We start from the raw sequence: 26,628 nt of genomic DNA, 5'->3' as shown, positions 1-26,628 counted from the left end.
GCACGTGAATTAGGGGCACAAGGCCCAGGGACCTGGGCACTAGGCCCCAACGAGTTTAGTGGGCCAGTAGGCCATGGTATTGATATAAAGGGGACAAGCCCCTGTTAGTTAGAGAGGGGGACTCAGAGCCCCAGGTGTACAAGGGCACAAGGCCCTTAGGTAGTTAGTGGCCTAGAGGCCATAGGAAGGCCAGAGGGCCTGGTTAGAGGCTGGTAGCCTGTAGGCTATTAAGGGCACAAGGCCCTCAGTTAGTTAGGGAGGCCACAGGCCTCGGTAGGCAGGGGCTAGGACCCCTAGGTAGTAGGGCACAAGGCCCTAGTGAGTGGGCTCAGAGCCCTGAGGTAGAGAGGGGGCTGAGGCCCAGGAAACAGAGCAGAAGGCTCTGTGTGTAGCTGGGCAGAGACCCATGGTGTGTAGGGCATAAGGCCCTGGTGGTGTGTGGTAGAGGCGTGAGAGCCTCGTGAGAGTAGGCGCGGTCCTGTGTGAGGTGAGCACACGTGGTTAGGAGGTACGGTCGAGCGTAGGCTCCCGTGGTGCTGTAGCAACCTGCTGGTTGGCTAGCAGCGGTGTGCTCGGGTAAGTAGCGGGCAAAGTACTGTAGACTGTATTTATTCTGTCTGTGTGGCGAGTGTAGTTTACATTACAGTATTTTGGTGTGCTATATAACTGTGTCCAGGGGCAAGACGTCAGGCCCCCATTAAAGGTAGGCTCTTGTTTCCTGTGGTTTTCCTGTGCTAACCCGTGCTGTGGGGGGACAAGTGTAAGTACCAGCATACACATAGTCAGGGGAGAACACACGTAGTTTTCCTGTCCCTTAGGTCCCCGGGGTCACACTGGTACCCAGAGGGGGTGGCTGAGTGAGTTGGTGGCAGTACGGCACACCTTGAGGCAGTTCCAGGGGCGGCCGTGGTTCTGATCAAGGGTCCTCAAGGCCGGTTCCGTGCAGGTGGACCTGTGGTTCCGGACGTAGGGACACGTGTGAGATACCCGAGTACAGGCAGTCGGGCGGTTCAGTTCGATCGGCTGTTCCGTGCGGCAGTCGGCCCGCGGGTTAGTGTGCTGTTCTACTGAGCCTCAGCCGGGCTTAAAGAACCCGTACTTAGGGCCTGTGTGTGACTCCATAGCAAGAAGGCAGCTTCTTGGTACGACCTGGGTGAGGGGGTTAGGAACCGCCCTCCGGTTTAGGCTGTGAACACCGGCTGGTGTTCCCCGTAGCGTGTAAGTGAGTAGTTCCGTTAGTGCACCACATTTAGTTAGTTATAGTAGTTTGACGTAGTTGCGTTGCCGACCATTAGAACGTTGTTAGGGTCGGGTCGCCGTTGTAGTTAGTCCAGTTTTGTGGGTGCCATCTTAGTCTCACGGAGAGCGTAGAGGGAGGCTGTGTGTTCTTGTCATCCGCAGGAGTCGGGAAGGTGCAGGAGAACCGGATCGGAAGTGGGAGTGTCCCGGTGAGTATCACGCTCGATTCCCCCTTTCGGTTAGGCCCTCACCGGCAGGTGTGTGAGGTACTTGAGGCGGGATTAGTCCTCGGATTAGTCTTGGCCTTCAGTGCCTGTAGTCCCCCGCGTCTTGGCAAGAACAAAGTGAGGAGGCGGCAAGGAGCTTGGACTGACCGTGTCCTTGTCCTTTGCCGTAGTCTCGGACAGCCCTTACCTGGTAGGCACGGCCGTAATCCCTGTCTCTATCTTAGAAGGACGTGATTGGAGGTGACTGCGGCTGCGGATCTGCTGGGATTAGATCGCAGCTGGGAAATCGGAAGCGGACTGGAGGTGACCATCGTTTACAAGGTGAGTTCTTTTCTGTTGCGTCTGTCCCTGTCCTTCCCCACAGGGGGCGTTACACACGCATCTTCATAATACTTCCCTTTAGATTGTAAGCTCTGGTGGGCAGGACCTTCTTCCCTCCTGTTCTCATTACCTATAACTCTGGCTCACCAGCTACACTGCTCACCTCCTCTTGGGCTCTCTGCCCATTGTCTTCACTCCCCCATTGTCTTCACTCCCCCATTGTCTTTCAGTGGCTCTAAACCTGTTAGTTGAGCCCACGCTAATGGGCACAGGTTTCATCCTGCGCTGAATATACCCCTTGTACCCCATTGTACCCCTTTCACATCCAGGCTATCAGTAGCTGTGTTGAGAGTTGTAGTGTTATTTATGTACTGTATTGTACTGTTATACCATGTACTGTCTTGTTTGCCATCTGTATGACGCTGCGAACCTCATGTGCCGCCTTATACATAAAGGTTATTAATAATAATAATCATACCAAAGCCATTAGAGGGCACAGCTCCAACATGCAGAGAAGGCAAAACATATTTACTGAATTATAATACCTAGCGGTTACGTACAGGAACTGTTGTTAGTGCGCTCAGCGCTGTTACCTTGGAAACTGGAGCCGGGCGTTTCTCTCGTTCACTCAGAGACAGATTAAAGAACTGCTCAGCTGGGAAACTGCTGAGACAAGTCTGGTTGTAATTCGTGCAGTATTTCCGGGCGGCCCCTGGGTCTCCCATCACAAAGACCAGCTGCTGGAAGGAACCCTAAATAGCCAAATACAGAACGACGTCACCGACCCGTCCCAGCTTTACAGTCTAACTCAGCGGACACAAAACACGTTACAGACAAAGGTGAAATCTGTTCTAAAAGTAACTTTGTGGATGAGGTCGTGTTCGCTGCAGCAACCAATCGGAGTCACACTTCTACTGCTCTTAGAAAATGAAATCAAATATCTGATTGGTTGCTGCAGTTACCAGCGGAATAGTCTGCAAAATGCTGAACAAACAAACTGCAAAAATCAATCAGATCAAAACCCCCAAAGTGCATCTCACAGCGACGTAACCGGAGGAGAGCAGCGAGTATAACATATAATAAAGTATATCACTTTCAGAGGTGCGATTCAACAACCCAAACCAACAGGCGTCCCTGCCTGGATTAACGTCTCAGTAGGAGATTCAATAATAATCCAGTGTATTATGTAATCCAATAACTTGTAATCCTCATAGGAAAAAAAATAAATTAATAAAAGTCCAAACATTATTAAAACACAATAATAATAGCAAAATAGAAAGAATATATCTACAAAAGGCCGTGTTTCAGCAGTTATCCTCCTTATGTAAAGGTTTAGAAGTGATAAACAATGGTGACCACGGCAACAGGTTAGGATATATATATATTTGTAACAATTTGTGAAACATATTTTGGATGTTTTTTGCATTGTTGTAATTTACAGACGACGTGTCTCAGACACTTCTGGAAGCCGCAGGATAACATCATATACTGACACTTTATGGCTGTGTTTAATGTGGAAACCACATTCCTAAGACACGTTCAGGATCAGGACTGTGACCATTTTCATACAACGTAATTATGTTTGTGTGTAACGTCTACCTGTGTAGTGTTATTATTGGGGATAAGAACTGGTACAATCCTCACCCCGTCCCGTCCCATAAACCACAGACATCTGCAAAGTCTACTGTATTAACCCAGCAGTCACATCAATGTGTTGTTGTTATCACTATGATGGATATGGGAGAGATTTAGCTGCACACAAGGAGTAAATCACACGGATGTCACCAGTGTTTAGAACGCTACCAAAACAGACGTAAACAGGTCGAAAATTAACAGCCATTGTTTATAATAATACAATACCCAATGGCATAATTACGAATGTTCTGCTGTGTTTGCTAGTGTGTTTTTATAACGCATCCTGATCCATTCACTTGCCCCCCTTTTACCTTTAGATTGTAAGCTTACGTGGCTTTTGCTCTACTTTTTCAAGCAACATGTGGCCTGGACATGCTGCCCTGTGGCCCGCTAGCTATTATCTGATCCGGCGTCCTCACAGCAGACCCAGGAGAGAGCACAACGCCCAGGCAGCGCTCTCTATATCCTGCTCTCTCCCAGGTGCGCCAGGCTAGGTAGGAAACACATTTATTTGACAATACACAAATGAATCCCAGATTAGTATCTAACAAGTTCTCTTCGAGGGCGGAAAATACTAAATAATATTTTTATTGAGCTGAGTTTACTTGTGTTTGAAGTCCCTAGATTACTGTTTTAGTTACCTCTGGTGTCTATTTAAAGTGTTGTTTTCATTATTCAGCCCTTTCCCAGTCTCTTAGTGTTGTAATTTAGGGATCCCAAAAGTTACCCTGTAATCAGCTTGTGAACCATCAGGGAGACCAGGTTTGTAGTGAATGCATCGTCTGATTGGACAGCTCATCAGACGTCCAATCAGACGTGAGCCGATTACATGGTGACTATGGCAGAACACAGAGGAACCACAACACTATTACTATACAGGGGACGAGCCCTAAAAGTGGGGTGGGAACTTACCCCTTCAATTATCACCATCAATACATAAAGCAACGTCATATGTTACGTAGTACGTCAGATGGAATATTTATTTTAGTTACCTTAAAAGGAACTTCGTATGGGTCAATAAGCCCCCCAAGCATCAGAATCCCATCCGTTCGGATCCCCAGTCCTAGAAAGTTAGACCACGGCAGCATTTCCACCAGCTTACAGTCCACGTAGAGCGCCACGCCTTTGCCTGAGATCGAGAGCGCCACCCTGTGCCATTGTCCGTCAGTGAGAGAAGAGACTGGAAATCTGTGGGGACAAAGGACAATCAATGGGGAACAAAGATAGGGATCAGCTCTGTGTACCCTAACGGCACTTCTGAGAAGACATCTCCTAAACACTATGTGCATAAGCCCCAGTGCCTGTGTTTACAGTGGAACTAAACCTGGTAAGTATATATCCAACAGTATATATACAGTTGTTTTTATTCCCAATGTTATTTAGACGTTGCTCACAAAACGCTGTCATATTTCCCAGACAGTCCATTTCCGAGTCGCTGTCTCAATCTATAAACTGTCCAGCAGCTGTGTATGTTATATTTGTGTTTTATTTGCCTCTGTTACCAATATACATACACACGACGCTTACAAACAATATATATTCAGTATATAGCGCATCATATCACGAGGAGAGGAAGTGTCACTCACTCATAGTGTCCGCAGCGGCTGGAGATGAATATTACGGCGTTGGGGTTCATTCGGACCTGGAAGAGAACCTCACCGTGCAGACTCAAGATGGTGACGAGATTTGCGTTGTCCTGGAGGGGCGAGCGCAGCTTCATCAGTACGGCCAGCTCATCCGCAAAACTGCAGGAGGAGGAACGTGAAAGGGTTAAAAAACCCACGAAAATGTAGCAGATTTGTATCAACCGAACAGTAACGATATTAGTGCAGAGAGACAGCGGCGTAACTGCACATTTGTACACATAGGGCGGTATTCAATTGGCCGCATTACCATTAAAAGTAACGTGGTCCGTGCATAATTACCGTTATTACGTGAGTTCTAATGCCAGGTTAAAACTACCATAATAACGGTAATAGTTTTAGCGCTGCGGTACTTCGGGGGGAACTGAATTCGCTCATTTACAGAATTGGGAACTGACAGCGGCTGATGTAGGGTCTGAGCAGAGAGGGTATATCCTGAGTGACACATGAGGGTCAATCTTACATCTAGCGTAGTTATATCCAGACCCAATCATCACATCGACCGCAGAGCTTACACTTGGTTTATACAGACACCAACATTTACGTCTCGCAGTTAAGGGTGTTTCCGTGTAACTCAAATAGGACACATCTGATCGGGGCGTGCTTAGCTTGCGTCTGATTGACCGTACTATACGGCACTTGTACATTAATGCCCCTGACCTACCTCTCTAAGTGCAAGATACCTGCCAGTATATGTCTGCTCTCTTACCTGTCCCCAAACGCCGTTCTGGTGGCAATGCTGAGAGTAGAGTATTGCCCCAAATCTAGAGAGAGACAGGAACGTTCTGAACTGAGTGAGATGTTACCCAGCTCTGCGGAGTGAAGGGTGAGGTATTCCAGCACGTTGATCTCCTCTGGAACGACACAAAAGAGAACATAAGATAGGAATTGGAAACATGCGTTTCACATTATTAAAGCAGCTGCTACAATATCATTACACCCGGAATTCCCTAATCATCTTTGTTTCAACCAGAATTTCCCAATCATTATTGTTCTGCTCCAAAATTTCCCAATCATTTTTGCTTTGACCAGAATTCCCCAATCACCTTTGTTCAGCCCAGAATTCCCCAATCATCACTGTTTCAACCAGAATTCCCCAATCATCACTGTTTCAACCAGAATTCCCCAATCATCTTTGTTACTCCCGGAATTTCCCAATCATCTTCGTTCTGGTCGAACTTCTACTACAACCTACCGTAGAGTTAAATAAATTGACACCATGGTTACCCTGCTCTAGTTAAAGGTTATACATTCTGTACATTCTGCAGAAAGTGAAATTTGCAACTGCGTTATGCAGAACAGTGTTACAAAGGCAGAACTCGAACATTGTATCACCGGAACTTTGCCCCTCTGCAAAATGATCTTCCAAAAATACGCTGCAACTTCACTTGTCTCTATGCCCAACTGAAGAGGGGAGAAAATCTCCTGCACTGGACTGTGGGAGGGAGATCCACGAAATTGGGGGACTGCAGCAAAGTATCATTGCCAACATCCCTACTTCCAGGAACAACCCTGGGTTTCAGAGTTTTCCTATATATTTAATGACTCTCATTAGTTATCCTTATTTGCTGGGCTTCATAAACTGATATTTATTGAGGAGATAACACAGTTTCACTTTTTTTTGCTAACAAAGCTCAGTAATGACATCTCTATGGATTGTATGGACATGACGAGCTTAGATACATGTTCTCTCTAGAAATGAATCTGTTGGCAGCCATAGAAGTGCCATAAAGTATGAATTCTGTATCTTAAAGTAGAACATTTATTTACGTTTTGTGTGGAATTATCCTTTACAAAGACTTTTCCTGAAAATTATTATAGATCCAATTTGCCCTCGCATTGAATGAGGTCCAAAAACATACTAGTAGGTAACCTATTAAACTCACCTTGGTCTGTGGCGCTAGGGAAGTTAGATTGTAAGCTCCTCCGGAGCAGCGATTGATGTTTCAGAATAAACCTCTCTGATATTGCAGGGCTGTAGATATGTTGGCGCTATATAAATAATGATAACAGCACAGTCCCCTTAATGTACATTGTTACGTAACATCTTCGCCATTTATAAAGAATAATTATAAAGTTAATTGAATCGGTCACTCGCACAATATCCAGATTTGAAGGATCATGTTGACCCATCGAATTGTTAAGAGACTTGAGGCCTCAGACATCAACTGTGCTCACATCTCTGTATGATAAACTGGCATTAATATGTTTTTGCAGAGTCCAGGGGGAGATACATCATCATCATCACCATTTATTTATATAGCGCCACTAATTCCGCAGCGCTGTACAGAGAACTCACTCACATCAGTCCCTGCCCCATTGGAGCTTACAGTCTAAATTCCCTAATATACACACACTCACACACAGACAGACAGAGGTTGAGACAGACAGAGGGGGAGACAGACTGACAGAGAGGGAGAGGGAGATTTTTGATAGAAGCCAATTAACCTACCTGTATGTTTTTGGAGTGTGGGAGGAAACCAGAGCACCCAGAGGAAACCCACGCAAACACAGGGAGAACATACAAACTCCACACAGATAAGGCCATGGTTGGGAATTGAACTCATGACCCCAGTGCTGTGAGGCAGAAGTGCTAACCACTAGGCCACTGTGCTGCCCATGGATGTAATTAGGGATGAGGGAGACGGACGAAGCCCAAGGGAACTATCTACAGTAATTCTACCACTGGGAGGTGCAGCTGCCATGCCATGGATTAAGGATTGCCCTGTTTCTGTAGCTCTCCAATAGCCGCAGCCCTAGTGCTATCAGCAGGATATAATTTATGGATAAACTGACATTCCTGCACTTTGGATCACGCCTGATAAATAATCTATAAATCAGTTTATTTCCTAAATACATATCTATATGCATATTTGTCCTGACAGGACAGGGGCCACAGGCAAGATGTTCCCAGCGTGGAGAGGAATGCCGGCACTCCCCATCAATCACCGCGTTTAATTCCCATCCAGCTGTGTTGCACAGACACCTGTGTCCATGCAGAGCAGCGGGACATGGAGGGGTCAAAGACAGGGACTGTGCCCAGCTGAGCACATCGGGAACAAGCCGTAATTTACATTGTGGATGACGCCCGTTACGTAGAATTGGATCACTAAATTATAACAAATGTTCACAGTGATTTACTTCACTGACTCACACGTTTGTTTGATACGTTTATTAAGCTTGAAACAGGAGTCAAAAATTATGAAAAGAAAAAGTATCATTAATTATGCTTAAAAATAATGAGAACTATTAGAATAAAATTGCAAAAAAACAAAATATTAAAAGGCTATTAAATCTAACATGGTTTACAGGAAGGATTTAGGATTATTAATCATTATAACAAGATACAAGGAATAATTACTCTGAGTTCATCTGTAGAGATAAATTGTTTCATCAATTAAAAGATCGTTGTTATATGACAGGGGCAGTCTGAACGATGCCTCAAACACAAAATGTACCTTATTGGGGATACACGTGGGAAATGTGGACATATGACTGTATACAGAGCTGCCATCAGAAATTGTGGGGCCCAGTACAGATAATACAGACAGGGCCCCCCACCCTTCCTTCTCTCACCCCACCTCCAATTTTAAATTATCCTCTACCTACACATTTGCCTTCCCCCATCTCTCCAGTAACCCCCTCCATCCCCGGTTCTATCTAACCCATACTTGCCAACTTTTCCTCGTTGGCTTCAGGGAGATCCTGGGGAGGTGGGCGTGCGGGGGCGGGGCTTGATGAATCACATCATTTTGGCCCTGCCCCTAAGCGATTGTCACAATTTTGGCCAATTACAGCGCCCCCCCCGCCACTTATCTATTGCGGCGGCAAGAACCGGGAGGTCTCCCAGAAATGCGGGAGTCTCCCGGACATTCCAGGAGAGTAGGCAACTATGTGTTAAAGAAAAGCAGATAATAAATCTCTAGAGACTGAAGTGTCTTTTACATTTCTGTCTCCATTACTGAAGTCATGTTGTCTTACCTGTCAGTCTTTGATTAAATCTTGGTCTCCATGAAAATGGCCACCTCCATAGGCATCAATACATGGACATAGGACACAGTTTGTGAACTGTGTCATCATGCGACAGATGGCGAAGCCAACCACGTCTTGTACTGGCTGAGCATCAGGGAGAATGCCAGACTCTTCAGGGAGTGAGGGAGATCACCCCTAATTCAGGGAGTCTCCCTGACATTCAGGGTGAGGTGGACAGTATGCCTTGTTTTCGTTCTCTGTCCGAGTGCCGGACCTTTAGCTGCATCCTTAATTCAGTGCAGAGGTCTAACCCCCGCACCACCCCTCACATCTCAGGAGCTGCTACATCCCTGCACTGTGTGGGGACCCTCCCCAATAAGACTGTTTGGGCCAGGGCTGGTGGGGCCCCATACTGCTGTACTCCCTGTACCGACCGGATTGGTGCCCGGACTGTGTATATATCTACGTCTGCCATATTTAACAGGTTTACAGCTTTTTGATATATGTATTTTTAGTGACTTGGTTTTAATAATTTAATTTATCAAACTTGTAAATAACTTTGTCACATTTTTTAAATCAAATTTACATTATTTAGAGTTTGATCAGCGCTATTTATAGGTTTGTCTTTTTTGAATGCTATCTCAAGACATGTCCACAAGGTGGCGATACATATTGCAGCTATTGCTAGTCAGAGATCACACTGTAGCATACAGTGATATATGAAATGGGATATAAAGGAAAAGGATGCATCTTTCTGCTATAACACTAATATAGTAAATAAGTGTTAAATTTCCAATGCCGGAAGTGGGACACAGTTGAAAAGATGTTTTATTGACAATTTGCAAAAAATGTACTGACAACTAACACGTTTACTGATACATTATAATGTTCTATCAATTCTTCTCCATAACTGGAAACACTTTTCCAAGAAGGGGCTCATGAAGTGTAAACATGAAGGTTTAGATCTTAAATAAGATCAAATGTCACACTGTAGATGTTTAGGAGAAGTACGTCAGATACAATCCCCCAAAAAATGTACCCTCCCATCATCCAGGCGGTTCTGGTAACAGAGAATGTTTTTTATTATATCTCATCAAACTCCACCAAAATCTGGGCTCTAATTTTTGGGGTGAAGTTATCCTGTAAAAAAAGTATGTCCCCTCCTAAATCCCAGATAGTAAGAATGGTACAGTGTATATGACCCCCTCACATGAGATTACTCAGCGGGATTCCCAAATTCTGCGGTACTGAGGAATGTGTGAGCACCGGATGCTCCAGCCTGAGGCCGGGGGAACAGAGGAGGCAGACGGGAGGGCGGAGGAGAGTCTACAGGTGACTTACACTATCATTTATCTGGTCTATGAAGATATATTTGGGCTAATTAGTTATCTGGTATTTAGGCTAAACAGGTGATATGTCAATTTTCAGCCAAGTATGAGAGGTAAATTATAATGAAAACATGACTACAATCTATTCCATCTCTATCCACTATGTGCGGTTTTTATTCAATTACCTCCCAACTAAATGAATTACTCCATTGTAATTGAGGAAACATTTGGAGAGTTATAATTTAGTGTAGTTCTCTCTACATATTAGTTAATATGGGAATATGGATGAACAGAAGAGCATCAGAGTTATAATCATGCCCTTTAAACAACCTGTAATTGTCTCACATTTAAATTGTAACAAATAATAATAATAAAGAACTAACGGACATAACAAAAAATATCACTAATGGTTTTACAAACGCTGCCACATGGAATGATCTCCGACTTCTGAATAATTGTGTTCTGTAATAAATAATATTTATATTATATATTGTTACATATTGCTATGATGATCATTTCATATAGTTATAAGTTATGTAGTTGTTATAGTAATGTAGGGATGGAAAGAGCCCGAGGTGTCGCTTGTAAATGTTTTTTTGCATTTATTTAGATTTTCCACCCCCACCTGCGACCTCACCCACCTCTATTATACTATGGATATATCTAATGATACTTGTTGAACCCTCCAGCACTGGTCGTGACATCAGCACGGTCTGCGCACTGCGCAGTTCCCTACATGATTCTGTGTTACTATTAGTTGCGCACTCTGGAAATTCCGACTTATTAGCAAAAAAAATCCATTGTGCAGGGTCGCCCTGAACAGCAGATTCTCAAATAAGATTTTCATTTCCAGAGAGCGCAAAGCAACAATTTTACAAGTTGTGAGACCCCTGATCTTTGTGAGACCTCTTCTTTCCCATTGTAATGTACTATATGCATACATGCCAACACTGATACACACCCAGTTTGTGGGTGGGGCAAATGAAGCCCCACCCACAAACTGCCCAAATCAGGTCGCGATCTGCCATATAACAAGAATTTTGCGATACATATATATATATATATATATAATGTAAGTGACTGGAATGTGGTAGTATCACAATGTTACAAAGAAGACTGTAGGAAACCCCTTAAAAGGAACTCTGTTACAGCAAAAAAATTTGTGCAGGAACTGCATCCCAAACCTGCTCCTGTTTACCGGCTCCACCGGTCTGACTGAAACTGAGGGATCAATGTTAATACTTAACCGTATAATTGTATTTTGGAAGTGTCCTAATAACTTTGTCGTATATAGAAGAAGGAATTTATCCCAGATCTTCAGACCAGATTCCTCGGATACCAGAAACGAACATTCAAATACTTTAAGGCAAAAAAAGAGTGTAATAAATAAATATAGTTTTGGCTGGAAATCTATGTGAGCGCAATGAAAGTCCCACTCCCACGATCAGCCAGTTGTAGAGTTTTACTGACACTGTCAGATGCCTAAAGAGATCCTTAATATTATTATTATTCTTAGGAATGTATCAGTTTATTTATTTGTACATTGTTGTTTTATTTAGGATATGAAAATACTGTCTGTTGTTTGTTATCTCTATTCTAGCTCTTGCTTAGAGCCCCCTATTAACTGCCCCTACCTACATCTATATACTGCACCTACCTACATCTATATACTGCCCCTACCTACATCTCTGTAGTCTGTATACACTATCATACCTTGACTCACACCTATTCTTTGTTCCCCACATTGACTCTATGGGCCAGATTTACTAAGCTGCGGGTTTGAAAAAGTGGGGATGTTGCCTATAGCAACCAATCAGATTCTAGCTGTCATTTATTTAGTACCTTCTACAAAATGATAGCTAGAATCTGATTGGTTGCTATAGGCAACATCCCCACTTTCTCAAACCCGCAGCTTAGTAAATCTAACCCTATATCTAAATCCTGCTACATACATCTAAAAAACATTTACAGAATCCGCACATATCTCACGCAAGACACTGCAAAAACCTTAATTCATGCACTCATCATCTCCCGCATTGACTATTGCAATTCCCTCCTTACTGGTCTTCCCCAAAAACAGACTCAAACCCCTACAATCTATTTTGCACGCTGCGGCAAGACTGATTTTCCTTGCAAATTGTTATTCCTCTGTTGAATCACTCTGTATGTCTCTACACTGGTTGTCTGTTTTCTAATATAAAATACTTTTACTAACCTACAAGGCCATCAACAAGGCTGCACCAACATACATCTCCTCTCTTATCTCAAAATATCTCCCAACTCGGCAACTCCGTTCTGCACAAGATCTGCGTCCCTCATCCACCCTCATTACATCCTCCCATTCCCGGTTACAGGACTTTTTTCGGGCTGCACCAACTCTATGGAATTCTCTCCCTCGCACAATAAGACTCTCCTCTAGTCTACAAACTTTCAAGCGTTCTCTGAAAACCCACCTCTTCAGACAAGCTTATAATATTCCTCACCCACCCTCTTAACCTCACTACCTTACCCCATTACCACCCGTTATACAACTACCCCTTGATCACCATTGTTGTGTGACAGGATCATTTAGCTTATGAGTCACTTTTACCTTTGCTGTCTGGCTGGACCGACTGCAAACTAGACTTAACCTCGTGAGTTAAACTCCCATTGTCCAATAGATTGTAAGCTTGCGAGCAGCCTTCTCACCTCTTTGTCTGTTTCACCCAGTTTGTTTATTAGTTTACATATGTTTGACCCCAATTGTAAATCGCTACGGAATATGTTGGCGCTATATAAATAAATGATGATGATGATGATGCCCTATTCACAACATGTGTGCATTGTGTTGCAGGCTCCATCCTAGTACAACACACACTTATATCATTTCTAACAGACTAAAACCAACACAAATCCCCACTGCTCAGTCAGGACGTTTAGACGCGGGGGAAGCCTTTTATCCAATGACTTCTGCCTGTAAACACCAACCCACCTACATAATCAAATTGTGAAATATAAGCGCTTGAGCGTTACTAGTTTTCAATAAACCCACTTGATGTCAGGAACCCGTCCAACCAATACAACACCACCCTGAGTCTACTCTATAGTCAGGTGTTCGCTGGAGCACCTAGTGGTGGGGACAGACTTGGCTGCAGACTACAGAGGGTTGTGTGGTGTGTATCAGCTGCAGGGAACCCAGGAGCAGAGGATAATGACAGGCAGCACTTCCAACGGACGGGCCGAGGTCAGGGGTCACTTGCTAGGAAGAATAGTCAGGGAACACGCCAAGGGTCGAGGTCACGAGCAAACCAGCAGAAACGGTGGTACAGGCCAGAAGGTCAAGGGCACAGGCAAACAGGCAGAGGTCATACACGGCAGAGATCAATCCAAAGGCTTAACACCAAAAGTACAGGAGTACAGCAGCAGGCAGCAACACAGGAACTGGAAGCTATAACCAGCTGGGAGGCTGAGCGCTCCCTGCCTTAAATAGTACAAGCAGCCAATCAGAGCCTGACTCTGCAGTCAAGCAGCCCCCTGCATAATTCATTTATTTCATAAATTCATTAGCCCGCAGGCTGGTGGGGCCAATTCGCGCATGCGCCCGGCTTTCATTCATTGCCGGGACGCAGCGCTGCAGAGGAAGCGTCCGGCCGTTGCCTCGGTCGTCAAGGTGACGGCCGGGACTTCAGGTGGACCAGGAAGCGCCGCCGCGGCTCGTAACACTTGAAGCCTAAAATAGTTGATATCAGAGGAGTGTATCATGGTATGAAAACCTATATACTCGGTTGCATATTACAAGACGACTTTTTATATTGCATTAATGGATTATAGGTTTAGCGATCATTTAAATAGGGATAGTGTCAGTATAACATAGAAGAGAAGTTTATAAACCTTGTGCTGACAATGTAAAAATCAACCTATTGTCGGAGAGTGAACTTTTATTTTTCTTTATAAACAAAAATAACACAAAAGTTTGGAAAGTTGACCGAGTAAGAGCAGCATCTTCCCTGGTACACAGAGCTCAGGAGAGCAGTCCATCTGGGTATAACACTAGTACTTCTATGCAGACACACACATGGGAATATCACACATTAAACACAGAGCTCCAACTCCCCCACTTCTCAGTGACAATCTCTGGGACCCCCGTGGTCTGGATGGCTTTGGCCTTGGAATTCGGAAACGCTGGACCGCAGCACAGCGGGAAGAGGGGACCAATCCCAGCTGCTCTGTAATCAGCCCTATGAAATATGGATGTCAGATCCAGAGGTCACAGAGCAGATGAAGGATGTGCAGCTCTGTAATATAATAAATTCTGCTTCCATATCTTATTTCACACTTAGGCCACATTCATGTCAGCGTTAACATTCTGTATATAATATGCATTTCTAATGCGATTTACATGTAAAGATTTTTGGAAGTAAAGATCATTGTTCCCAATGAGACAAATTTGCACTTTTATGTGCATCTAACATAACACTATATTGTGTCTTATAACGCGTCTCGTTCCATGTCCGTGCGTCACACAATCGTCACCGCAGAAGAAACTTACATTCATCTAAATGGGAGCTCATTATAAACACAACGAGATGAGGTTCAGGAGAGTTTGTCCCTGCGTCACAGTTACTTGAAAAAGTATTCAACCCCCCTAAAAAGTGAACAGATTTGTCAATATTACAAGTGATACTTACACAGATTGTTCCAGATAATAATACCGTAATTTTATTGTGAACCAATAGGCTCAAAAACGAAATTGTCAAACTCATTTTACTAGAAAATTAAAAAGTAAAATTGTTGCTTAAATAAGTATTCAATCCCTGTGCTGTGGAAGTCTAGGTTCACACAGATGACAGATATCGCCCTAACAATTGGCCTCTATCTGTGAATCACTGACAGAGGTCAGTTTCTGACAGTGAAGTGTGGGGGTCTCCCGTCATGTTGTGGGGACCGGGCAGCTTGTAAAAACTGAAGGACGGATGGTGCAAAATACAGGGAGATACTGAGAGACGACCTGGGAGACAGGACAATGATCCCAAAGACAAGGTCAAAGCAACACTGGGGGTATCTGTCACTCATGGTATGAAAACCTTTACACATATTTTTGTATGTTACAAGACGGTGAATATACAAATACAAATACAAAAAGGGGAACATTCTAGTCAAAGTCCAGAGGGTGTATTTACTAAACTGCGGGTTTGAAAATGTGGAGATGTTGCCTATAGCAACCAATCAGATTCTAGTTATCATTTATTTAGCACAATCTACAAAATGACAGCTAGAATCTGATTGGTTGCTATAGGCAACATCTCCACTTTTTCAAACCCGCAGTTTAGTAAATATACCCCCAGATCTTCATCCAATAGTGAATTTATGGCAATATTTGAAAATTCCAATCCACAAGCGTCATCCGACCAACCTGGTGCAAATCTGCTATAACAAATGGGCAAAAATAACTCCCAATCAGTATGTAACCCTGGTAGAAACTACCCCAACATACTTCTATCAAGTACTAGTTTGCAGGGGTCTAATACTTATGCAAGCAGTATTTTATTCTTCATGGTTTTTTTTGTTCTGTTCTTAAATGTGCAGACAAATAGTAAGTTATAAGTTGGCAGCACGGTGGCTCAGTGGTTAGCACTTCTGCCTCACAGCACTGGGGTCATGAGTTCAAATTCCCACCATGGCCTTATCTGTGAGGAGTTTGTATGTTCTCCCCGTGTTTGCGTGGGTTTCCTCCAGGTGCTCCAGTTTCCTTCCACACTCCAAAAACATACTGGTAGGTTAATTGGCTGCTATCTTAATTGACACTAGTCTGTGTGTGTGTGTGTGTGTGTGTGTGTGTTAGGGTTTAGACTGTAAGCTCCAATAGGGCAGGGACTGATGTGAGTTCTCTGTACAGTGCTGCGGAATTAGTGGCGCTATATAAAATAAATGGTAATAATAATTATAAATAATAATAATAATCTGACGCGTTATGGTAGAAACCGTGGGTGATCCTTAAACGCCAATAAACCAAGCAAGCACGCCTGGCGCGTTTTTCACCATGATCAATGACCCCGATGTCTGCACAATATTCCGTGCGGGCTGCTTACATCGCGTTCTGTGATAGGTTAATGCAACACGACCGAGGTGCCCCTGATAGGTCATATTACTCATAACTCTCTGTATGAGCAAATCCTAAATGAATGCAGGATAAGCTCTCGCCTGAATGAGCCCTTAAAGTTCCTTCAACCAATATTTAAGTCCAGACATTATAATAATGTGCATCAAACTGCTGTACAAGTAACAGGTTACAGGCAGTGAGAGTCTATTTGTAGCCATCTCTTCTCAGCAATGATACAATCACAGGTAACTTGTTTGGAGTCTGTTACATAATATCTCATGTGATGTACAGAGCACAGACACTGCCACAAATGTACAGTCCTTTATCATGTAGCAGATAAATCACTGTGGGGGTGAGATATTCAGGTGACCTCTGACTCTTCACACAGAGAATTTGTTTCTGCATCTGGTTCCCTAAGGGCTGTGATTGAATTTGTAGGAGATAAAAGCATTGATATAAGTTTATCTTGAGGGACAGAATCTCGCCCTACAGAACAAGAGTGAAGACGGATTGTAGAATATCATTAGACAAATATCCCCTACACTATCTATACACGAGGCAGCCAATAGATGAATGTGAGGCCCGTTGCCACAAGCTCCACATCTATCTGCTACAAAACCATTTCTTGACTTCTTGTTCACGGTGGCTCAGTAGTTAGCACTTCTGCCTCACAGCACTGGGGTCATGGGTTTGATTCCTAACCATGGCCTTATCTGTGTGGGGTTTGTATGTTCACCCCGTGTTTGCGTGGGTTTCCTCCGGGTGCTCCGGTTTCCACCCACACTCCAAATACATTCTGGTAGGTAAATTAGCTCCTGACAATAATGGACCCTAGTGTGTGTGATAGAGAATTTAGATTGTAAGCTCCAGTGACACAGGGACTGATGTGAATAAATGTACTTGCTCTATATGATTGGCACTATATACATAAATATGATCTTGCCACTAGATGAATAGTGTCTCCGCAGTGCGGTTTGGTCTATCTCAGAGATACCGCGTACAGTCACCGCGGAGATCGAAGTTGCCGGCGTTACTCCCATGGAAAATATGTTCTATTTATACATGTAGTTTATTTTCTCTCACATTGGGGCATATTTAACAAATCACGGTAGTGCACTATTGTGCACTTACCGTGGAATTAAAGTCCCGATGTGCCCTCCGCAAATTTATTAAGGGGGCATCGCAGCAGATATCATGGATATCTGCTGCTTTGCACTCCTGATTGTTTTTGCGAGCAGTCACCATTCAACAGAATGGTGACTGCTCCTGGCCGCAATCTAACAAGACTTGTCTTGATAATGTACCAGCTGAAGCTGGCATACATCATCCTAATTGAAGAAATTCACTGCTGTCAGCTGTGCTACGAAGAGCAGAGCTGGACAGCGCATGCGTGGAGGGATCACATGATCCCTCCCTGTCACTCAGCGCGCTCACTCTGCAACGATAGTTGCAGAGACAGAGTGGGGACTTTGTGTGCACTGCACATGCGCAATTGACGAAAGAAGAGGAACGAGGAGGAGATCCCGAGACAGCGCATCTGAAGAGGGGGGTAAGTGTGATTTTTTCTATCACAGAAACAGCAGTTTTTCGGAACTGCTGTTTCTGTGACCCCTTTTTAATAAATTTGAGAAATAGTTCAATCCTTATCCATGCAATAAGGATTGATAACTATTTCTCACTTTTGCCAATTAATGATAAATGTGCCCCATTGTCAGTAAAACATATGGATATAGTTTACTGTGTGAAGAACACAAACCTCCTCTGTATATTTATACACGTATACATGGGCGCTGCCATCTATAGTCCCATCATCTCTCGCTACAAACACCGCTGGTAACTTTGGAGACCGCACATTACTAATCAGTCACATTCAGACCGTTATATTCCTGGTTTGTCTGTGACTACGGTAACTGCCAATCCGGGCACAGAGATCTGCGACCACTGTCAGGAATGCACCAATCATATCAGTCCCTGAATAAAGTCCTCCTGGCTTAAGAAATAAGACAAAGTAATGTGAAACTCCCGATTCCTCAGCTGCGCAGACTCACACCTACATCCAGCACCGCAGCCAATCACAAATGACAGCATTAGACATGGATGACAAACCTATATAATACCTAATAATATCATCGAGACATCTCGGGATTAGTGGAGGATTCTAATAACTGTATCATTTGTTTGTAGCACTAATAAGGGGAAAATGTATCAAGCTGCGGGTTTGAAAAAGTGAAGATGTTGCCTATAGCAACCAATCAGATTCTAGCTGTCATTCTGTAGAATGTACTAAATAAATGATAAACTCTGATTGGCTGCTATAGGCAACATCTCCACTTTTACTAACCCGCAGTTTAGTAAATTTAGCCCATAGTCTTTGATAGTGTCAGCAACTCTCGAAGTAAACATGGAGATAGTTATACTATGTAAGTTTAAACAGAAGTTTATCACCGAAAATAAACCAGGTATAAGGTAAATGTAATAAAGCAGGTATACAAGACTCTATGGGGTATATTTACTAAGCTGTGGCTTTGAAAAAGTGGAGATGTTGCCTATAGCAACCAATCAGATTCTAGTTATTTATTTATTACATTCAACAAAATGACAGCTAGAATCTGATTGGTTGCTATAGGCAACATCTTCACTTTTTCAAACCCACAGCTTAGTAAATATTCCCCAATGTGTGATTTCCCTGTGTCTATCTGGAACAACGGGACTGATATGGACCGAGGCACATTCATGATTGTGTCAGAAATTTCTTATCACTAATCGTTACTGCTTCACAATTGTAAAAGCATTTTTAATTGTGATCATCTTATTGGTTTGCAGCAAAAGATCATCTTGTTAATATGTAATTTATTTGCATCAATAAATAATACATATATATCACTTTTACTTGACTCATCCACTGTCCTAGTTTCCATAGCAACGTCCCATTGTTCTTACAGAGATTTAGTAAATGTTATTATTCACTTATTATTTGTTTATCAGCTGCCACATTTTTTATTTTCTAATTACACACACGTGTCACATGTATGAAGAAAAGACAGTTTAATGTCCCAAAACTCGTGATTTATTTAAGACATAAACAAGGTTACAGCTGCAATACAAAAGCTGGTAGTTAGTCCCCCATCACCATCTTTCGTCTTAGCCAGGGCCCCCAGGGGCCGCTGCAGCCGAACACAACCGTTTTAGTTCAGGAGACACAGAAATCCTGCTGACAATATAACCAGCGCTGTTCTGACTTCTCCAGTAAGATTCTCTGACAGTCATTCAATGCCGACATCACTCCCGAAACTTCTCCTTTTATTCCAACTTGGAAGTCGTGTCCATTACAGAGTCGACAGAGGTCACTGCCTCCGTTCACCCTCTAGTAGTAACGTATAATACACAAGTAATATATCTATAAACTCCTGTATATTTATAAACACTCTGATGTCACAGCTTATAAAACAGTGATGTCATCACTTCAGGGTATTATAAGGAATGATCCACTGCTTACTGTAACTTATTATAGATGTTAGAAGCCACAGAGAGTTTCTGTGACCTATATAATAGCACATATTCATTATACAAGTCTGTAATGTACAGAAAATCAGCACAATTATCTGTTCTGCTGGAGCTTAAAGAGTCATTAAATAGTTGAAGTATTTTTGTGGGGCCCGATGTCTGCTGAGCACAAGACATAGTTGTAAAAGGAAAGTTGTATTATTTAAATTTTAGCTCGAGCAGCAGATAAGACAGAAAATGCTGCATATTATCCTCTTATCTGCAGAAATTGCAGCGTTATATTATGCAGGAACCAGAGCTCTATGGTCTGCTGGCTGCAGACTGATTAGACGTCTGTCTCCGCTTTCTTATTTCCAGTAAACGGAGTCTCCTCTTCAGGATTATCTTGTTCTTATTGGGTTACAATGACATTCTAGAATAAGGGCCCCGGGGGCAGTAAGAGCCCTCATATCTTGGGCCCTGTTACCAAGACACACGTATGAAAACTAGAAGGGTCTATTTACTAAAACTCAGCAACAGAAAATCAATTATTGCCGCAATCTCTCACTGGAATCTGGCCGCACAGTTTAGCAATACGCGGTGATGGTTAAAGCATTTCTCTTACTTTTTCATCCTAAGCTGACAACAGAACATGTACAACGGCCGCACATACACCACCGCAATCCTTGTTACATCGGATTTGCACGGGGAAGCTAAACCGGAGCACCCGGAGGAAACCCACGCAAACACAGCAGAAGATACAAACTCCACACAGATAAGGCCAATGTCGGGAATTGAACTCATGACCCCAGTGCTGTGAGGCAGAAGTGCTAACCACTAGGCCACTGTGCTGCCCAATCAGTTTTGCACCCTATAATATATAGATCTCTAAATCTTATTTATACACTATATGGACAAAAGTGTTTGGCCACAACTGTTAATTATTCAATTGAGGTGTTTCAATCAGCCCCGTTGCCAGACGTGTGTAACATCCAGCACCCAGCCATGCAGTCTCCATTTGCAGATATTTGTGATACCCAATGGATTGTTCTGAAGAGCTTAGTGACTTCCAGCGTGGTACTGTGATAGGATGTGTGGTACTGTGATAGGATGTGTGGTACTGTGATAGGATGTGTGGTACTGTGATAGGATGTGTGGTACTGTGATAGGATGTGTGGTACTGTGATAGGATGTGTGGTACTGTGATAGGATGTGTGGTACTGTGATAGGATGTGTGGTACTGTGATAGGATGTGTGGTACTGTGATAGGATGCCACCTTTGTAATAAGACGATTGGTGAAATCACAGAGCGGGGTCAATGACTGCTAAGGCGCATGGTGCATAAAAGTCACAAACGCTCTGCTGATTCCATAGTTGAAGAGTTCCGAACTTCCACTGGCATTAATGTAACCACAAAAACTGTGCGGCGGGAGCTTAATGGATGGGTTTCCATGGCCGAGCAGCTGCATGCAGCCTCACATCACCAAGACCAATGCCAAGCGTCGGATGGAGGGGTGTAAAGCACACCGACACTGGGCTGTGGAGCAGTGGAAACGTGTACTGTGGAGTGATGAATCACACTTCGCTCTTTGACAGTCAGATGGGTGAGTCTGGGTTTGGCGGATGCCGGGAGAACGTTACCTGCCCGACTGCATTATGCCAACTGTGAAGTTTGGTGGAGGATGGATAATGGTACGGGGCTGTTTTTCAGGGTTTGGAATAGGCCCCTTACCTCCAGTGAAGGGCAATCTTAATGCTTCAGCATACCAAGTCATTTTGGACAATGCTATACTTCCAACTTTGTGGCAACCGTTTGGGGAAGGCCCTTTTCTATTCTAACATGACTGTGCCCCAGTGCACAAAACAAGGACTACAAAGACATGGTTTGATGAGTTTGTGTGGAAGAACTTGACTGGCCGCACAGAGCCCTGACCTCAACCCCATCGAACACCTTTAGGATGAACTGGAACGGAGATTGTGAGCCAGGCCTTCTCGTCCAACATCAGTGTCTGACCTCATAAATACTCTACAGAATGACTGGGCACAAATTCCCACAGAAACACTCCAACATCTTATGGAAAGTCTTCCAAGAATTGGAAGCTGTTATCACTGCAAAAGGGGGACTCCATATTAACGTATATGTATTTGAATACAATATCATTACAGTCCCTGTGTAATGGTCAAGCGTCCGAATACTTTTGTCCAAATGGTGTATATTTCATCACGCAAAAATAAATCTTGTTTTTGCATGTGAGCGCCCATCACGCATTTACTCCTCTTATCAGAGGAAGCAAAGTCTTCTGGAAAAAACTGTGCAAAAAGATGCATATTAATAGGTCCATGATGTCACTAAGCGGCTGCGTGATCCTTACTGTTGTATCCTCCTTATGTCCCTTAAACAGAATGCAAAGCAACTATAGTCTAACTTACACAATGGGACAAAGCTTATAATGCAATGTAAGAAAATAATTGTGTGTACAGGTAATATGAGTATACTGTCTAGTTTCTATATGTAAGACATAACAACACAGATTTCTCAGATGTAAAGAACGACAATAACTTTATAACTGCATATAATAGGCCCAAGGATGACTCATCGTGTCTGTAGGGTCCGTGAGATGCGCTGAGTCAGGCTCCATCGTCAGCACCGCAGCTACAGTATAATTACTAAACCCTTCCCCACGGCCTGTTTTATACATTAATAACATGTTCCCTAATGGCCAGTTCCTTGGTGTCCAACAACTTTTTCCCTTCTGTGGAATTTAATCTGGAAATAGTTTGTCATGTTTCCTGGGAACATTAACCAGGAAGGGTGGGGGGTGGGGGGTGGTCCGCCAGGAGAATGATGTTCTTGGCAAAGACCTGGACACAGGAGAGATGAGAGATCTCAATGTCAGATTGTTAAGGGCCTATTTTAGTTTTACACATCTGAGGGTAACTGTATTAACTATATTATATGTTTAAAGACAAGTTTTGCCTCTAAACACATTTTAAATTATTACGGCAAAATCACTGAATATCAGCGATTTGCTAGAATCGCTAGTTAATACATTTACCCTCTAGTGTGTGTTTTCAAAGCATATTTGATAGTCCAAAAATATAATGTAAGCGCAGTGCTCAAAAAAGTCAGTTTTCTAAAATACAATTGAGTTCATGGAGTACACGGTACACTATACACGGTACACTATACAGGGTACACTATACACAGTACACTACAGATGGTACACTATACACGGTACACTACACACGGTACACTGTACACTATACACGGTACACTATACACGGTAAACTATACACGGTACGCTACACTGTACGCTACACACAGTACGCTAAACACGGTACACTACACATGGTACACTATACAGGGTACACTATACACGGTACACTATACAGGGTACACTATACACAGTACACTACAGATGGTACACTATACACGGTACACTACACACGGTACACTGTACACTATACACGGTACACTATACACTGTACGCTACACACAGTACGCTAAACACGGTACACTACACACGGTACACTATACACGGTACACTATACACTACACAGCAGGTGTTAGGAGTCGCGGCAGTGCTCGAGCCACCTCAGCCAGTCCCAGCCGTCGCTATGATAACCAGTGCGTCACTTTCACCTTCTGCGTCCCGGCTGTCACCAGGGCAATGGCCAGGATGTTTGTTTTATCTGCGCCGCATCTTGGCAATTATGACACCCAGATGGTGCACCTGGGGGGATAATTTGTGTAGGCTGGGAGCTTACCTTCTCCGCCTGGAGCCAGGAACTAGTGCTGTATCTGCAATTACCAACTATGGAGGCAGGAACTAGTGCTGTATCTGCAATTACCAACTATGGAGCCAGGAACTAGTGCTGTATCTGCAATTACCAACTATGGAGCCAGGAACTAGTGCTGTATCTGCAATTACCAACTATGGAGGCAGGAACTAGTGCTGTATCTGCAATTACCAACTATGGAAGCAGGAACTAGTGCTGTATCTGCAATTACCAACTATGGAGGGAGGAACTAGTGCTGTATCTGCAATTACCAACTATGGAGCCAGGAACTAGTGCTGTATCTGCAATTACCAACTATGGAGCCAGGAACTAGTGCTGTATCTGCAATTACCAACTATGGAGCCAGGAACTAGTGCTGTATCTGCAATTACCAACTATGGAGCCAGGAACTAGTGCTGTATCTGCAATTACCAACTATGGAGCCAGGAACTAGTGCTGTATCTGCAATTACCAACTATGGAGGCAGGAACTAGTGCTGTATCTGCAATTACCAACTTTGGAGGCAGGAACTAGTGCTGTATCTGCAATTACCAACTATGGAGGGAGGAACTAGTGCTGTATCTGCAATTACCAACTATGGAAGCAGGAACTAGTGCTGTATCTGCAATTATCAGTTGACTGGAGACAGAAAATAACAGTGCCTGTGGCCTGAGATGTGAGGGGTGGAGTGGAGGGAGGCCTACATGCTAATTTAAAGGATGTGGCAGTGGGCCCTTTTGTAGGTAGTGCGCTCACATCCATTCCCAAGATGAGAGGGCCCCCGTGGATGCCGCCATTTTTTTCCAGTTCCAGCCCCCCAGGTGTGCATCTTCCAAAGAGAGAGGGGCTCCCGGACAAAGAGGCTCCCTTATAGTGTCGTAGACAAAATCTAATTAATGACGGCACAACGCTGTCAATGGAAAGAAGCCAAAAGGATCCAGCAAGAAGTAGCAGAGAGGCAGGTAAACTACTGTATGGGCTAGTTAATGTTGGGTAGAAGATAATTTACAAATGGGGTTGGGGTAAGAGAAGGGAGGAGGAGGGCCCTGCCTGTTAAATTTGTACTGGGCTCTGCAATTTCTGGTGGCAGCCCTCATTTGGCCACTAATTGCCAAGAATTGTACCTGCAATAACCAACTGCCAGGAATTGGTACTCTGCTGTGACTATCAACTGCCCAGAGCCAGGAACTAGCACAGTACCTGTATCCACCAACTCCCAGAGGCCAGGAACTAGCACAGTGCCTGTATCCACCAACTCCCTGAGGCCAGGAACTAGCACAGTACCTTTATCCACCAACTCCCCGAGGCCAGGAACTAGCACAGTACTTGTATCCACCAACTCCCCGAGGCAAGGAATTAGCACAGTACCTGTATTCACCAACTCCCCGAGGCCAGGAACTAGCACAGTACCTGTATCCACCAACTCCCCGAGGCCAGGAACTAGCACAGTACCTGTATCCACAAACTCCCCGAGGCAAGGAACTAGCACAGTACCTGTATCCACCAACTCCCCGAGGCAAGGAACTAGCACAGTACCTATATCCACCAACTCCCCGAGGCCAGGAACTAGCACAGTACTTGTATCCACCAACTCCCCGAGGCAAGGAATTAGCACAGTACCTGTATTCACCAACTCCCCGGGGCCAGGAACTAGCACAGTACCTGTATCCACCAACACCCCAAGGCCAGGAACTAGCACAGTACCTGTATCCACCAACACCCCAAGGCCAGGAACTAGCACAGTACCTGTATCGACCAACTCCCCGAGGCAAGGAACTAGCACAGTACCTGTATCTACCAACTCCCCGAGGCAAGGAACTAGCACAGTACCTGTATCCACCAACTCCCCAAGGCCAGGAACTAGCACAGTACCTGTATCCACCAACTCCCCGAGGCCAGGAACTAGCACAGTGTCTGTATCCACCAACTCCCTGAGGCCAGGAACTAGCACAGTGTCTGTATCCACCAACTCCCCGAGGCCAGGAACTAGCACAGTGTCTGTATCCACCAACTCCCCGAGGCCAGGAACTAGCACAGTGTCTGTATCCACCAACTCCCCGAGGCCAGGAACTAGCACAGTGTCTGTATCCACCAACTCCCCGAGGCCAGGAACTAGCACAGTGTCTGTATCCACCAACTCCCCGAGGCCAGGAACTAGCACAGTGTCTGTAGATACACCGGGGGAAATGTACCATTTGGGCAACTCCCCTCACAAACCCTAAAAACATTCTTGGCACTTGGGGAAAAAAGTAGTCCTGGTTTCCGGGACAGTCTGATGAAATTTGGACTCTCCTGCCGAAACAGAGAGGTAAAGCCTTAAATATGAGTTTCCATCCTAAACGTAAAATACCTTCTTTTGTTTTTTATTACAGCATGTTTAGAAGGGCAGAACTTACCAGATCCAAGTAGTAGATAGAATCAGGATCGTATCAAAGGGTAAATTATTATAATCTTAAGGTTTATATGGAGGAATCTGAAATACTCGGTGTACCCGGGCACAAACCTTGAATGTCTTTTCCTTTTCAGATATTCAGGAGACAAAGTAAAACATATTTGGAGTCTTCAATAGACGAGGAGCGTTTAATGCTTCCGTCACACTTTGTGAAGTTGACCCTGAATCTTAATCGATGGACTCCGATCTCCTAGAGAGTCACATAAGTGAACCATACCAGCATTTGGAACATGTCACCCAGAGGACTTTCATGGCTCATTGAGGGCAGCAGACGTCTCCACATTTCATGGACAATCGGCTAACCCAGGGGCAGCCACAATGGACACAAACAGGAGATCAGCTTCCACAAAGCTTAATGCATTACACATGAACGATCTGCCCCCCTAGAGCATTCCCTACAAGCCTCTGTGAGGTGGGATTAGTGCATTGATTTGTACACGCAGAGATTTCACAGGAAACAATAACTGCT

At 44.1% G+C, this 26,628-nt stretch overlaps 1 protein-coding gene across 3 annotated transcripts in view; it reads right to left on the bottom strand.

Moving 5' to 3' along the window:
* Positions 1-26,628, bottom strand: part of LOC142101351 (uncharacterized) — a 189,884-nt gene that overhangs the window by 97,064 nt on the left and 66,192 nt on the right. For all 3 annotated transcript variants that reach the window (XR_012678984.1, XM_075185776.1, XM_075185777.1), the window contains 4 exons: positions 5,775-5,919; positions 5,009-5,167; positions 4,415-4,610; positions 2,381-2,539 (listed from right to left, as the gene is read on the bottom strand). Coding sequence is in view for 2 of the 3 variants with exons in the window: in XM_075185776.1 (XP_075041877.1) it covers positions 2,381-2,539; positions 4,415-4,610; positions 5,009-5,167; positions 5,775-5,919 (659 nt within the window). In the remaining variant the exon portion in view is untranslated. The remainder of the gene's footprint in view (positions 1-2,380; positions 2,540-4,414; positions 4,611-5,008; positions 5,168-5,774; positions 5,920-26,628) is intronic.

Source organism: Mixophyes fleayi, chromosome 9, assembly GCF_038048845.1.
Source record: "Mixophyes fleayi isolate aMixFle1 chromosome 9, aMixFle1.hap1, whole genome shotgun sequence".
In the NCBI taxonomy this organism is placed as follows: domain Eukaryota; kingdom Metazoa; phylum Chordata; class Amphibia; order Anura; family Limnodynastidae; genus Mixophyes; species Mixophyes fleayi.
Note: the sequence above shows the minus strand (reverse complement) of the source record. Positions and strands in the feature narration are given on the sequence as shown.